The sequence below is a fragment of the Euleptes europaea genome, chromosome 7, assembly GCF_029931775.1.
Source record: "Euleptes europaea isolate rEulEur1 chromosome 7, rEulEur1.hap1, whole genome shotgun sequence".
In the NCBI taxonomy this organism is placed as follows: domain Eukaryota; kingdom Metazoa; phylum Chordata; class Lepidosauria; order Squamata; family Sphaerodactylidae; genus Euleptes; species Euleptes europaea.
In genome coordinates, this window is record NC_079318.1 from 102083609 (window position 1) to 102098742 (window position 15134).

At 50.0% G+C, this 15134-nt stretch overlaps 1 protein-coding gene across 1 annotated transcript in view; it reads right to left on the reverse strand.

Annotated features, from left to right (window-relative positions):
* NTRK1 (neurotrophic receptor tyrosine kinase 1) overlaps nt 1-14317 on the reverse strand; it is a 34628-nt gene extending 20311 nt beyond the window's left edge. The window contains exons 1-3 of the mRNA XM_056853570.1: nt 14142-14317; nt 4218-4292; nt 2214-2285 (exon numbers count right to left, since the gene is read on the reverse strand). Coding sequence (XP_056709548.1) covers nt 2214-2285; nt 4218-4292; nt 14142-14317 — 323 coding nt within the window. The remainder of the gene's footprint in view (nt 1-2213; nt 2286-4217; nt 4293-14141) is intronic.
* Between the last annotated feature and the right edge of the window lie 817 nt (nt 14318-15134).

The following is a 15134-nucleotide window of genomic DNA, read 5'->3' on the forward strand; positions in this document are numbered from 1 at the left end:
GAGAGTGTATAAGGATTAGTATTTTATCTGTGCACTGTAAAATAAACAAGCACTGTTTTCTAGTAGCAAGGAGTTCTGGTGGTGATTTACTGGACCAACTGCCTAATCCGCTGGCACCCTCGACACCCCCCCCCCCGAATTCGCGTTGGCCTCATCCTGGCTCTGCTTTATCATTCTCTCTCTGCAAAATACGTCTGTCTGCCGCACAAAGGCAGTTGGACCAAGAGAAAAGCGGAGACCCTCCTTGCCTCTCTGACTGGGCGGCTCTCAGACCGCCCCTGGTGCTGAGGGGCTGGCTGCATCCAGATCGCACAGTGAGCTCTGGGGGGGGGGGATGGTGGTGGTGGTGCAGCGAGCACTTGATTAGTCAGCCAGACCTCGGGCACCAGTAGCAGGGCTACTGAAGGTGGCTTCTGATGACGCTGGAACGCACATCGAGCACAAACTGTGGTAGACAAACCAGCTACACCCTGTGTGCGGTGCCCCCTGCATGCAGACCCTGCCGCCAACAAGGGCTGGAGCCCAACTGCCTCTCAGTGCCGTGTCTGAAGACAGTCCAGCGACACAGCCGTGCTGGAGCTTCGGCCGGTGCCCGGGAAAGAGGCCACAGCGCACACACCCTCCCGTGCCCTTCCGCAGTGGTCTAAAGGGGGCATGTTTGGCAGGTCAGAAGTGTGGTGCCGGCTTAAGATCAGATACGGGACCTTCCCCATAGGGTCCTGGTAGCTTTCAGCTCTGCTCTTGGCTTGTGTGATTTTCGCCTGAGCCTGTCTGCCCCTGGCCCCCCCTGCACCAGGTCCACCCCTCCCCTGCCTGGCCTCCTTGGCTCCTTGCTTTGCTGCCTGCTCCTCTGACGGGTGATGACCCCAGCGAGAGCCGGTGCCCACACGTCTGCCTCGTCTCGGCCTGCTGAGTTCCCTCTGAGCCACTGCCCTGGCAGAAGATGCAACCAGCCCCCCCCCCCCGCCAGCTTCCAGCTCTGGATTTGGGCCGGGAGGGGCGGTGCTGGGGTACCGTTTCCCAGCTCCGGGATCTTGTGCACCAGCGTGGGGGCGGGAAGGGGAACTGCAGGGGGGGCCAGACCAAAGCTGCCTGCTGGAGTCAGGATGGAGGTGACCCTGAGGAAGGCATTCCCTGTGCTGCCCCCAAACCCCTCCCTTTTTTCAGTGCACTTGTGATGGTCCCTTGCAGGGTGCCCTTTGGGCACTGCGGATCAGGGCCAGCTCTGCTCCCTTGACACCTGCTATGTTCTAAGGGCAGGGGACGGGGGAGGCATGGAGGGGTCAGCTGCAGCCAACATTGGTTTCAGGTAGCCGGCTCAAGATTGACTCAGCCTTCTGTCCTTCTGAGGTCGGCAAAATGAGTCCCCAGCTGGCTGGCGGTAAAGTCTGCCTAGTAAACGTCATGAACAGACTGTATGAATAGACTGCTGGACCTGACGGGCCTTGGTCTGATCCAGCAGGGATTTTCTTAGGTTATTATGGCTACCAAATGCCCAGGTGGTTCTGTGAACGCAGCCCATTCTGGGGACCACAAGAAATTCTCTCTATGTCCTTTGTCTCCCCTCCCCCCCTCCCCCAATCATGAGCTGGGTTCTGGATTTCTCCTTTGTCCCAGCCTGTAGAGCCAAAGGGTGGGCCCTCGGGTGGGGTGGGGGGAGGTGGTTGGGGGTGGCTGGCTGGCTGGCTGCCTTTGCAGCATACCAAGGAAGAGTGGCTCTAGGGGAGCGCAGGCAACCAGGCATGCCCGCCCCACACCCATGGGGCCCTGCTCAGCAGCAGGTTAGTCTTTGGGGGTGGGGAATTCTTGCACCAATCCCCCTGCAAGGCACAGCTGCTGCCCATCCCCCTCCTGCTCTGAGCTGTAGGCAAGGGGCCACCCAAGCAAACCAGTGCCCCCCCCCCCCAGGTCTGGAACAGGCCACACGCCAGGCAAAGGCTGCGAGAGAAAGGAAGGGGCGGCCAGAGAAGGTGGGCCACTTGCAACTGTGTCTTGGGATGCTTCTGGCCCTGTTGAGGCTGCTCCTCCTTCTAACACCCCCAGGCCTTTGATTGCTTTTATGTTTGACTCCCTCCCACTTGACAGACTGAGGACTGAGGCTCGGGGTGGCTGCCCCCACGGAGAGGGCGTTTCTGCCCCTTGCTCCCCAGTCCAAAGGCAAAGAAACAATTATGGGGAATTAGGGGCTGCTTGAGGCAGCTCTTGTTACTCACACGTAGATCAGGTTTGGGCTGGTTTGGAATGCATTGGGTGCAATGAACTGCAGCTGGGTCTTAGAAATGGTCCTGCAACAGACAGACAGACAAAATCAGCTCTTGAAACCCAGGAGGACAGAGCGCAACATGGCGCAGTCTGCAAAACACCTTTGTGTGGAGACCACACACCCCTTGGTACCACCACTGCAGGCCCAAAGAGGTTGTTTCCTTACAGTGGCTTTTTTGCACTCCAGGCAGATTGCTTTTCCACACTGAAGAGAGACGGGAGATCCGTGCAGCACTTAAGGCGGCGCCGCTTATTTCCCCATTAGAAAAAAACCCAATCAGGGGCCCCACTCAGAGGCAAGATCCTCGGGACACACCCAGGGATGCGGGAAGGTCACTAATGAAGCACCAGGGAGATGCCGAAGCTACTTTGAAAGAAAAAAGGGCAGCAAGGACTGAAAAGGGTGTCTGTCTCTGTGTGTGAGAGGCATGGTGTGTGTGTGTGTGTAGTTCTCCACTGGTTGTGCTCAGGCGTATCTGGATGTATCCGCTAACCTGTTTCTTCTTGGAAGTCTGAAAGAGGAACCACAGTGAGAGTCCCCGCATGGGAAACAGCAGCCCTCAGAGGCCTCCACAATCCTTAGGATTGTCCACATGTGGCCGGTTTATGTTGCAATTGTAATTTGAAGAAGAGTTGGTTTTTATACCTTAAGGAGTCTCAAAGCAGCTTACAATCACCTTCCCTTCCTCTCCCCACAACAGACATCTTGTGAGATAGGTGGGGCTGAGAGAGTTCTGAGAGAACTGTGACTGGCCCAAGGTCACCCAACAGGCTTCACATGGAGGAGTGGGGAATTGAACCTGGTTCTCCAGATGAGAGTCCACCACTCTTAACCACTACATCATGCTGGCTCTTGAATGATGAAAAAAAGAGCCCCAAATCAGGTCGGAAGAGAGAAGAGCAGTGCAGACCATGCCAGAGTCCAGCGGGTTGACTCGGACACCCTCTCACTCCTCTGAAAAAACAGCAGCTACAAATCCCGGCATTTCCAAATCAAATGGGCACCTGGGACCAAGTGGGATGCAGATGAAAGACTGTTGGAGAAATGGTCTCTGCCTGAATGTGCAGATTGGGGACCTCCCATTCATTTAAAGTATCTGGCTCTCTTGTCCCATGAAAACACGACATGCATCAGCAGCACTGAACAAGTAACACGTACAAATCCGAAGAGTTGGCCACCTTAACAACAACAAAAAAACATTGACAAGTTGGCAGAGATAAGAGACAAGAGATGTTAGAGGGGTTTTTGGGAGGAGGGTGGGTTGTGCAAAAATTAGGGATAATCAAAATATTTTGCCAGGCTTCTAAAAGACAACAGATTGAGTGCCAGGTGGGCCTTTGAGGGGACAGTGTAGAATCATGGAATCTAGAGTTGGAAGGGACCACCAGGGTCATCTAGTCCAACCCCCTGCACAACGCAGGAAATTAACAACTACCTCCCCTACACACACCAAGTGACCCCCCCACTCCATGCCCAGAAGAAGGCCGAGGTGCCCTCCCTCTCATCATCTGCCTATGGTCATAGAATCAGCATTGCTGACAGATGGCCATCTAGCCTCTGCTTAAAAACCTCCAGGGAAGGAGAGCTCACCACCTCCCGAGGAAGCCCGTTCCACCGAGGAACCGCTCTAATTGTTAGAAAATTCTCCCTAATGTCTAGGCGGAAACTCTTTGATTTAATTTCAACCAGTTGGTTCTGGTCCGACCTTCTGGGGCATCATCTAGTCAAGTCTCCGGCCTGTAAGGAGAGACACCTACGCTGAGTGCTCCTGGCCCACAATTGACAGCTTGGTGGTCACAATCGCCCCTCTCCGCTCCACCCAGCCCCCTTCCCCTGCAACCAAAGGGAGCAAAAGTGGGGTGTGAGATGTCACTTGTCTAGAAGGAGTCGGGATGGAAATTAAGTGCCCCCCCCCCCGGTTTTCCTCACTGAGAAAGGCAGCCCAGATACTCACAGGTTCTTCAGTTCTCGTGGGTTTTTTATGTCGTCCAGGGTCAAGTTGGTCAGGCTCATCTGGTTTTCAATTACTCTGTCGAGAGGAGCCCATCAAGCCAGAGTCAAATTTTGCATTTAAAAAAACATACCAAGCAAACGCTCCCCAAAGCGCCTCTCTCTGCCTTACCAACCAGAGCCAGGTGCTGCCTTGACTATGGGTTTCGCCCCTCGCAGGAGAGAAGGGGGCTGTTCGTAAGAGCAGAAGAATCGTGTTGCTGGGTTGCACCAGAGTCCACCTCTAGCCCAGCGTTGTGGTGCCAAGGAGGGAAGTTGCCCGTTCAGCCCTCATCACTGAAAGGAAGGCAGAGGCTTATCCTCAGACCAATCCAGATCAATTTTTACCCTTCGGACTGTCAATTCTGCTCACAGAAAAGTGGTGGGATTTTTGCTTTCTGGTTGAGGACTTTTAGAATCATAGAATCATAGAGTTGGAAGGGACCACCAGGGCATAAGAACATAAGAACATAAGGCAGGCCCTGCTGGATCAGACCCAGGCCCATCAAGTCCAGCAGTCTGTTCACACGGTGGCCAACCAGGTGCCTCTAGGAAGCCACAAACAAGACGACTGCAGCAGCACCATCCTGCCTGTGTTCCACCACACCCAAAATAATAGGCATGCTCCTCTGATACTAGAGAGAATAGGCATGCAGCATGACTAGTATCCATTCTAACTAATAGACATGAATACCCCTCTCCTCCATGAATATGTCCACTCCCCTCTTAAAGCCCTCCAAGCTGGCAGCCATCACCACATCCTGGGGCAGGGAGTTCCACAATTTAACTATGCGTTGTGTGAAAAAATATTTCCTTTTATCTGTTTTGAATCTCTCGCCATCCAGCTTTAGCAGATGACCCCACATTCCAGTATTATGGGAGAGGGATAAAAACCTCTCCCTGTCCACTCTCTCCAAACCATGCATAATTTTATAGACCTCTATCATGTCTCCCCTTAGCCGCCTTCTTTCCAAGCTAAACAGCCCTAAGCGCCCTAACCGCTCCCCATAGGACTATTGCTCTAGTCCATCATTTTGGTTGCTCTTTTCTGCACCTTCTCAAACTCTGTAATATCCTTTTTTAGGTGTGGTGACCAGAACTGTACGCAGTATTCCAAGTGTGGTCTCACCATAGATTTGTGCAAGGGCAGTATGATATCAGCAGTTTTATTCTCTATTCCTCGTCTAATTATGGCCAGCATGGAATTTGCCTTTTTTACAGCAGCCGCACACTGGGTTGACATCTTCATTGAGCTATCCACTACCACCCCAAGATCCCTTTCTTGGTCTGTCGCTGCCAGCACAGATCCCATCAGTGTATATGTGAAGTTGGGATTTTTTGTCCCAATATGCATCACTTTAGACTTACTCACATTGAATCTCATTTGCCATTTTAATGCCCATTCTTCCAGTATGCAGAGATCCTTCTGGAGCTCTTCACAGTCCAATTTTGTTTTAACCACCCTAAATAATTTGGTGTCATCTGCAAACTTGGCTACTTCACTGTTTAACCCCAACTCCAGGTTGTTGATGAACAGGTTGAAAAGCTCCGGTCCCAACACAGATCCCTGAGGCACCCCACTGCTCACATCCCGCCATTGGGAGAACTGACCATTGATTCCTACTCTCTGCTTCCTATTTTTCAGCCAGCTCTCAATCCAAAAGAGGACTTGTCCTCTTATCCCATGACTATGAAGTTTGCTTAGCAGTCTTTGGTGGGGGACTTTGTCAAAAGCTTTTTGGAAATCCAAATACACAATATCCGCAGGCTCATTCCTGTCCACATGCTTATTGACACTTTCAAAAAACTCTTTTAATAGGTTAGTGAGACAGGACCTACCCTTACAGAAGCCATGTTGGGTTTTGCCCAGCAGACCTTGCCCTTCTATATGCTTGACAATTCTATCTTTAATAATGCTTTCCACTAATTTACCTGGAACAGACGTTAAGCTAACTGGCCTGTAATTTCCTGGGTCCCCCCTGGAACCTTTTTTATAAATGGGTGTTACATTGGCCATTCTCCAGTCCTCTGGGACAGAGGCTGATCGAAGAGACATATTACATATCTTTGTTAGAAGTTCAGCAATTTCCCATTTGAGTTCTTGAAGAACTCTAGGATGAATACCGTCTGGTCCCTGTGACTTGTTAATTTGCAGTTTGTCTAGACGTTCTAGGACTTCCTGCCTTGTTACCACTATTTGCCTCAGTTCCTCATTTTCCCCTCTCCAAAATCTCTGTTCAGGAGAAGGAATCTGCCCTGTATCTTCAACAGTGAAGACAGATGAGAAGAATTCATTTAGTTTTTCAGCAATCGCTTTATCCTCCCTTAGAGTTCCTTTACTCCCATTGTCATCCAACGGTCCAACCGCTTCCCTATCTGGTTTCCTACTCCTAATATACTTAAAGAATTTCTACCTCCCCCCTCCACACCCCTAGTGACCAGAAGATGGCCAGGATGCCCTCCCTCTCATCATCGGCCTAAGAGGCCACAGAATCAGCTTTGCTGACAGATGGCCATCTAACCTCTTCTTAAAAACCTCCAGGGAAGGAGAGCTTACCACCTCCCGATGAAGCCTGTTCCACCACCGAGGAACCACTCTAACTGTTAGAAATTTTTTCCTAATGTCTAGACGGAAACTCTTTTGATTTAATTTCAACCCGTTGATTCTGGTCCGACCTTCTGGGGCAACAGAAAACAACTCGGCATCCTCCTCTATATGACAGCCCTTCAAGTACTTGAACATGGTTATCATATCCCCTCTCAGTCTTCTCCTTTTAAATCTCTCAAGAAAATTAAGGTCCATTTTTGCCATGCTGCAGCCTGTTTACTAAAGCCAAATAACAATTCAGACTGCAGACTACACGGGGCAGGGTGGATAAAAATCAATGATTTTTTAAAAATAAAAAAATGGATTTTAAAATTTAAAATGGACTTTTTAATTTAAATCAGATTTTTTAAATAAAATGCTTTTAAAGGAAAAATCTATCTAAAGATAGATTTCTGCTTAAGATACATTATAGTCATGAAATTATTAGTTTTAAATTATGTAGGCTGGATATTCATGCAATGTTTACATTTTTTGGTAAATGAAGTCCATTAATCCATTCACAATGTCCTTCCAGAGGTTTCTGTAAGATTATTTTGGGAAAATTTTCTATTTAGAAGATATGATCACAGATGCTTGGTTTTGCAGTTCTCAAAACTGTAAAGTTATGTCTGCAGAGATAACATGTCTCTTCTTTCAGCAAAAAAATTATAAAATATAGAGAGTTGAGAAGAATACCTTAGTCCTATTGTTCCTTTGCAAATCTATGTACACAGATTCAGCCCCTTACCTCTTAAGTGCTGAGTTTCAAGAAGTTCAATGAATACAAGATTGCTTGGAGTGGAATAGATCTGAACAAGGAGCTAAGTGTGAAGAAGGCGGGGCAAGCAGTAAAAATGAAAGTGAACCCTTTTGAGCAGAACACTCCTCAAGTCTTGGGATCTTTGGGTGTGTATGGCCTGAGGTTTACCATATTACTCTTCCTGGAGAGAAAACCTATAATGGCAGCAGGCCATATATTTTAATGTAGTTCCTCTACCTATGGGTAAGGCAGGCATGATGCAAACGCTGCAATGAAGAAATGCAAGGCCTGGTGGCCCAAATGAAACAACATTATGAGAAGTGCTGCTTATGTAGAAAACCATGATTTAAATCTAGTCTTACTGACTAGTGCTTTAAATCATGATTTAAATTGATTTGATTTAAACCGAATCCGCCCTGGCACTGGGTGACACTCCTTTGCAGCCACCCTACAAATGTCTTGGAAGTAGGGTTACCAGGTCCCTCTTCGCCACCGGCGGGAGGTTTTTGGGGCGGAGCCTGAGGAGGGCGGGGTTTGGGGAGGGGAGGGACTTCAATGCCATACAGTCCAATTGCCAAAGCAGCCATTTTCTCCAGGTGAACTGATCTCTATCGGCTGGCGATCAGTTGTAATAGCAGATCTCCAGCTCGTACCTGGAGGTTGGCAACCCTAGCTGTGTGGGATGGAGCTCCTCAAGGGGCTTTCTTGCCCAGGACAGGTTCTGAAGTATCTCCGTGTGGGTGTGGGTGTGTCCCAACAGTGTCGTACTGCCAGAGAAACAGAGGGTTTGCATTGTGTGCAGACCGTCAGGTGGACGGACCAGGAACTGGAAGTTTCTCACTGCAAGGTCAAGCATGGTCCGTGAGTCTAACCGAACCCTGGCCATGACCGACAGAGGCACACGGTTGCGGGAGGCCTGCATAAGAGACAGGGCCTTCCGGTGTCCTCCTCTTGCAAGGGGAGCCAATCTACACAGCTGAGCAAGCTTTTCCGGTCTGATTTTCCAATTGGGCATTTTTTTTAGAGAGCCCTTTCTTTTCTTGTGTTGAGGAACAGCACTTCCTCACCGGTGAGCCTGAGGAATAAATCCATGAGACTCAACAGCTAGCTCACTCGTTATTTTTAGCTGGTTCTCATAAAGATGCCAGAATAATATTTTCACAGAGAAAGACATTAACAGACAAGAAACAGCGTAAAAACCCTCCTCTTTTTTGCTGTCAAGTCAAAGCTGACTTATGGCGACCCCAGGAGGGGCTTGCAAGATAAGAGACAGTGGGAGGTGGTTTTGCGCCCTTGCCTGCCTCTGGTAACGACCCTGTCAGTCCTTGGAGGTCTCCCATGGGCGGTCACCCCCATGAGCTTCCATGGCCCGAGTGGGGATTAGAACCTGGGTTTCCCAGGCCCAAGTCCGACACTTTAAGCACTAATCTATTCTGCTCTGCCACAATTCTAGCATGTCACAACACACACACCCCTTAAGCAAGCAGGCATTCCGCTATCTCTGGCAAGTTTTGGTCCTCCATCTAAAGATGTACCAAGGAGCTCACACCAGTGAGCTCCTTGGTACAAAAGGTCTTGCTTCTAATTTATTCAGATATAATCTAATGCAACTGTTGAAATGGTCCTGTGGAAAGAAGCCACTTCCATAATCTCTGTATATTCACTGAGGAATAAGGCAGGGACGGAGAAAACCCAAACTGCTTCTCACAGCTCAACCCCCTCCCTTTAAAATGTGGGCTGCCCCGATGGTCTCCTTGCAAAAGGGGTGGGGGGGGCACTGCAAAATGTCACTTTCCACACACCCTGCTAAGCTCCTGCTCGCTTCAGTTCCCAGCAGTTGTTCAGGCAACTAGACTTCCTGCTGCACCAAGATAATGGATGGAACCCTCCTTGTGCCGGAGGGAGCTCTGTAATGGCCCATCAGCCGCTCTCCGTTTATGGCTCAGAAGGACCAGAAGTGCTGCTTGCAGAAACCCTGGCAAGGAAGCAGGAGCCCCGGGCGCTGGCAAGCAGGGATGCCCCCCCCCCCATGTCCCATTGCAGCCAAGAGATGCTGATCCTGCTCACTCCAAACCCTGCAAAACGGGCATCGCGTTCCTGGGTCTAAAAGGGGGCTGTTTTGATTAACTCTGCCAAACGCGTTTCATCATTGTCTTGAAGTCACATCATTTATTTATTTTTATTTACCTCTCTCTCACTGTATGATTGTATATGGATGTGCTTAAGTCAACCACAATCTTGTAAAAGCAGATGTGGGCTGTACTTCCACTTAGAAATAGCCTGAGGCACAAAGGGCATCATCCATGGTGGCTGCTCCACGCGAGAGAAGAAGGCCTAGCAGTGAGTGGACCAGACAGTCAGGCAAAGCATCTCACCTCCAGGATCGCGATTTTCCCAGCAGACCAATGACTACAGGGTGAAAGCGCACCGTCCCTTTAGCCTCCTTTATTCCCTGTTGCAGCCAGGATTCAGCCAGGATCAAATGCACGTTCCGCGAAAACGCAGGTGTTCGATCCTGGCGGAAACAGGGAATAAAGGAGGCTAAAGCCACCGTGTGTTTTCGCCCATATATGTCTCTCATCCACTGGTTCACACATGACATCTTCCACACCTGCAAATATGCAGGGGAGTTTGGGATTTCTCTCATTTCAAATTTGTGGAGGCTGGGAAAGAGCAGGATAAAAGTTTAACAAAATAAATATAAATAAATGAAATTTCCCAGCCAGGCACTCCACTGTTATGGTGCAATAGAAGATCCCTGAAATTGCATGGGCAGTTGAGACACAAACCTCAAAAGAAAAAGAGGAACCTGTGGGAAGGGTTGCATCTCGGCTTACTTTTCTTGAGAAGCGGTGACTCAAGCCAAGCACCGTATTCCAAATGCTGTGGTGTCATAGATTATTTTTAATCTCTTTCCTAATAATTCCTAACACTTCAATTAGCCTTTGTGTCGCCCTGTTATTTGGAGCTGATGGTTTCTGGGAACCTCCCAGAATCTCTTTCCTGGGTATCACAAGCCTGTCCAGATGCCATCAGGGCAGCGTCTTCCAAAATGCCAGCTTAGAACATGGAACAGGAGCCGCTATTTGGGAGCTAAGCTGGGAGAGGGGCCATGTAGGGAGGCCCTGTGGGTCTCTTTGGGCTTCCTCCCCCTGGGGACACAGGAGCGTCGCCCCGGCCCCCCACCCCACCCCTTTGCTCCCTGCCATGACGGGATGAGATGTCTTTCAGGGGTGGCTTTTCTAGGAAACCGGCTGTCTTCCAGTAGCTCAACAGGCGGGGCTGACGCACAGCTCCTGTAAGCTGGCCAAGGGATTGGACTGTCCCACCCAGGGGAGTCGGGCTTGCAGATACAAGAACAGGCTGAGCAAATGCACCAGTTCCTGGCGATGAATTCGTCTCATAACATAAGAACATAAGAAAGGCCCTGCTGGGATCAGACCCAGGCCCACCAAGTCCAGCAGTCTGTTCACACAGTGGCCAACCAGGTGCCTCCAGGAAGCCCACAAGCAAGACGGCTGCAGCAGCATTTATCCTGCCTGTGCTCCACAGCACCTAAGATAACAGGCATGCTCTTCTGATCCTGGAGAGAATAAGGATGTGTCATGACTAGTATCCATTTTAACTAATAGCCATGACTACCCCTTTCCTCCATGAATATGTCCACTCCCCTCTTAAAGCCTTCCAAGTTGTCTCCATACAAGTACCCCAACGAGACACATCAACGGCATCAATGTAGCCCAAGACATGCCTTTATCAGCTGGGGGGGGGGGAGAGAGCCTGGCAGCAATTACTGGGGGGGGGGGGGGGTTTGACATTCAGATCTGTTGAGCGTTCATGGGAAAGTACTGTAAAAACAATCAAACTGAAGAATAGCCAGTTTGAGTCCCCAATAGCACCTTAGATGTGCCCTTCATTGCTTTTAGTCTCCATATTGTTTTGGTGCCCCCCCCCCTCTTTTTGTTTGCACCTTAGAGACCAAGAAGATTTTTGGGGTAGGGGCTTTTGTTAGATCAAAGAATATTATTTATCCCAAAGTTGTCATGGGCTGACGTTTTCTTAGGATATATAAGCTCATCCACCCCTCTGAGAGGGAGGGCATCTTGACCATCTTCTGGTCACTAGGGGTGTGTGGGGGGGAGGTAGTTATGAATTTCCTGCATTGTGCAGGGGGTTGGACTAGATGACCCTGGTGGTCCCTTCCAATTCTATGATTCTGTGATTCTTTTGTTCACTCACCCCCCACCCCCCATGTCAAGAAACCTGCCTGCCTTGTCTATTTTGGAGGTGGATATTCTGAATCATTCTGGGTGTCTTCTGGAGACCCGACAGCCTCAATGCTTCCCACCATTTCTAGATAATTTATGTATAACTTAGTTCAGTTTCAGTCACCTTTATTGGCATGATAATAGAAACAATAGTAACAGGAATGCATAAAACTCCATACTCAAAAGAGTCACACGTACAACAATATAGCCAAAACTTAACCATCAATTTAAAACTCTTCAGTTTTAAATGCTGTAACAATACATTCTCCCAAACGACAAATGAGAACCAGGACCTATCAAACAGCACCGCTAATACCAATACCCTTTTATGTATTATTTCCCAGTGTCTGTAGATTGCCTATTTATGTATAACAAAAACTCAAATGGCCAGAAACCCCTTCCCTTGCAACACACACCCACAGGCTGCTCCACCATCTGTCAGCGTGCTCATTTTCGTCCACCCGCCAACCACTCCTTCAGTGTGACCCAGCCCCCCTTGCCCTTCGGGTGCTGCTTTCTCGGGAGTTGGAACTCCATAACTAACAGATCTTCCCAGCTCTCCTCACCAAATTCTGACGTTGGCAAGGCGTGCTTTGCCGTTGCCCTTCTCTACCCCCAGGTCGGTACTCTTATCTCTGGGCTTTTAATTATTTTTTTATAGGTTTATCAAAAAACAAACAATTACCAGTGAGCAATTGATAGCAATGAACAGATATCAATAAGCAGCAAACACAACCACACTATAGGGACAGACCTTACACACAGAGATGCAAAAGACAATTGTTTTTATTCAAAACCAAATGCCCCCCCCCCCAAATATCGTCTTGATTTCTAGGCGCTGCAAGTAATTAATAAGCATTAACTACAACTAAGAACTGTGAGTTTCATCAGTTCTTCTGGTTTGACTCATCTCTGTGCTTAACAAGGCACATGACCTTAATAGTGTTTTGTGCCAGTTTACGTAGGGTGACAGTCCGGCCCACAGTTCCTTGAGTGGCCGAGGGCACTATTGTCAGCCGGCTCCGAGTCCGATGGTAAAAGACACACTGGTTTTAATGAGTAAACGATTCGCTGGGACGCAGCCCCAGATCCACCTTTGATCACGGCTGGGTGAATGAGATGCCCTCACAATTACGTGCTACGGGTTATGGGTTGTCACTCAATGAATCTAAAGCCTCTGGCAGGCCTGCTGGTGGCTGTCCAGCACTGAAGAGAGAGTGGCACCACCACCACCGCCATGGAAGGCAGCAACAGTTTTCTCCCCGGATCACGTGGCGTCCCAGCCCAACTGCTGCACCCATTCTTTTTCTTTCTTTCTGAGCCACCAGCACCCCTATACCCTGAGCATTGCTGTCATGTAGAAAATACCATGCAACACACACACACACACCACCCCGCTAGCCTGCTGATGGACATGTAGTTCACTGAGCCTAAGTGTTATGTCTGTGATGTGATGTCTACTATTTTCTGTGGTAGAGATGCAAGCAGAAAAGGAGTAAAAAATGCCCGGTGATAGTTATGGGACCAGTGGCTGAACACAGTCAGAACATGGGGGAAGGGCAGACATTGCGGTGGGGGCAGGGGAGGCAAGCCAGCCAGTTGTCACCAGATCCTAGACTAGAGCCTGCTGAAGCAAAGTCCCCCAACCCTATTTAAAAGCAGTTTTGTAGCCACCTTTTCCCACCAAAATGTGGGTTTGATGAATAAAGAACTACCTGTGTCGACTATTTGACCTGCTTTGGTGTTTAAGAATGAGATTTCAGTACCACTGTGGCCAGCCAGTTATGCCAGGGCAGACTCATACAGGTGGCGCCTTCACTGGCAAGAGGGCTGTCAAGATGACCTCTTGCTCTGGCTGGTTCTGCCTGGGGGTGGGGGCGAGGGTCACTGGCATCAGCCTCTGGTCCAGCACTTCCTCAGGTGCCGCTCTGGTCTTCTTGCAGCACCAACTCTTTATAGAGCCATTCCCCAAAAATAATAATAATAATAATTGGTTCCGTTTCACCAGGCAAAAGCTGATCTGGTCCCATCTTGGTGCCCAGCGGGCCTGTATTTGTACAGAGCAATATACTCCAGATGTTTATTTAGGGTTCCCCATTCCCATTTGAAAGCTCTCCTCTTAGATCTGATTTCTGTTTCTGGCAGACCACCATTTCCCCCTTTGCTGAGTTCCCTGCCATCCCAACATGCCACCGTTGGATATCGGCCCGTCACGGGCACCACATTTCAGTCCCACCCTGACCTCCGCCGCTGCATCCTCAGCATGATACTCACACTTCGGTGAAGTTCTCCAGGCTCCGCAGCTGCGACAGGCTCTGGATGCTGTCTGGCTCCAGGCAGAGCAAGGTGTTCAGGTAACATCTGCACTGCTCCAGGCAAGGGGATGCGGAGCTGGGAGGCAGGAGCAGCCATGCAAGGCAGAAGGCAAGGCGGGCCAGCCCCGGGAGCATCCTTCCCCCCAAGAGGCTGCAGCCCCCTCACAGAATCCAGCCCTTTCCCATTTGCCCCCACCCAACAGCCCAGCCCCAGCCCTGCGCTTTCTCTCCCACGCTCTCTGTGTCTCTCTCTGGGCACCTCTTTGCTTATCAGCCAGGGAACATGTGCATGCAAACATCTGTTCAGCCAAAAGGGCAGGGGACAGCTCTCAACCTTCAAGAGGCGGGGTTTGCTTCCATCCCTCCTCCCCAAAGGCATAATCCCTCCCTTTCAGAGACACTGTCTCCATGGATGCTCTTGTTTGCACACGGAGGGAGGGAAATGGGCTGCAGAGGCACCAAGCGCCCATCGGCAGACCTTTCTGGGCAGGTGACAGAGGCAGAGGTTGCCCCAGCAGCACCAAGGGCTGAGGCGCTCGGTTGAGCAGCAAAGGCTCAGATCTGGTGGGGCCGGAGGAATCTGCTGACCCTTTACAGGCACTGGCAGGAGATGGCAAAGCCAGGGCCCTGCTTCATCCAGGGGAGTCCCCACTCCTCAAGAGACCCTCAGCTTTCTGTTATTCAGTTATTTCTTTAGAGTGTGTGTAGTCCATGATGCTTCTCCCAAAAGGATCCATGAAAGGCCAGATGTACGGCAGTGACAGGCAGTAACTGACTGATCAGGAAAGGCACTCTCCACCTGCACAGAGCTATTGGGAATGAGAGCAGAAGTTGCAGAGCAGAAAACTGAAAGGGCAGAACTGAGAGCCATGCCCTGGTCCCCTTCCGTGTCACACCCCAACCACCTGTCAGCCTCCTGGTGATATCCAAGTAGGCCCTTCCCCCAAATCCC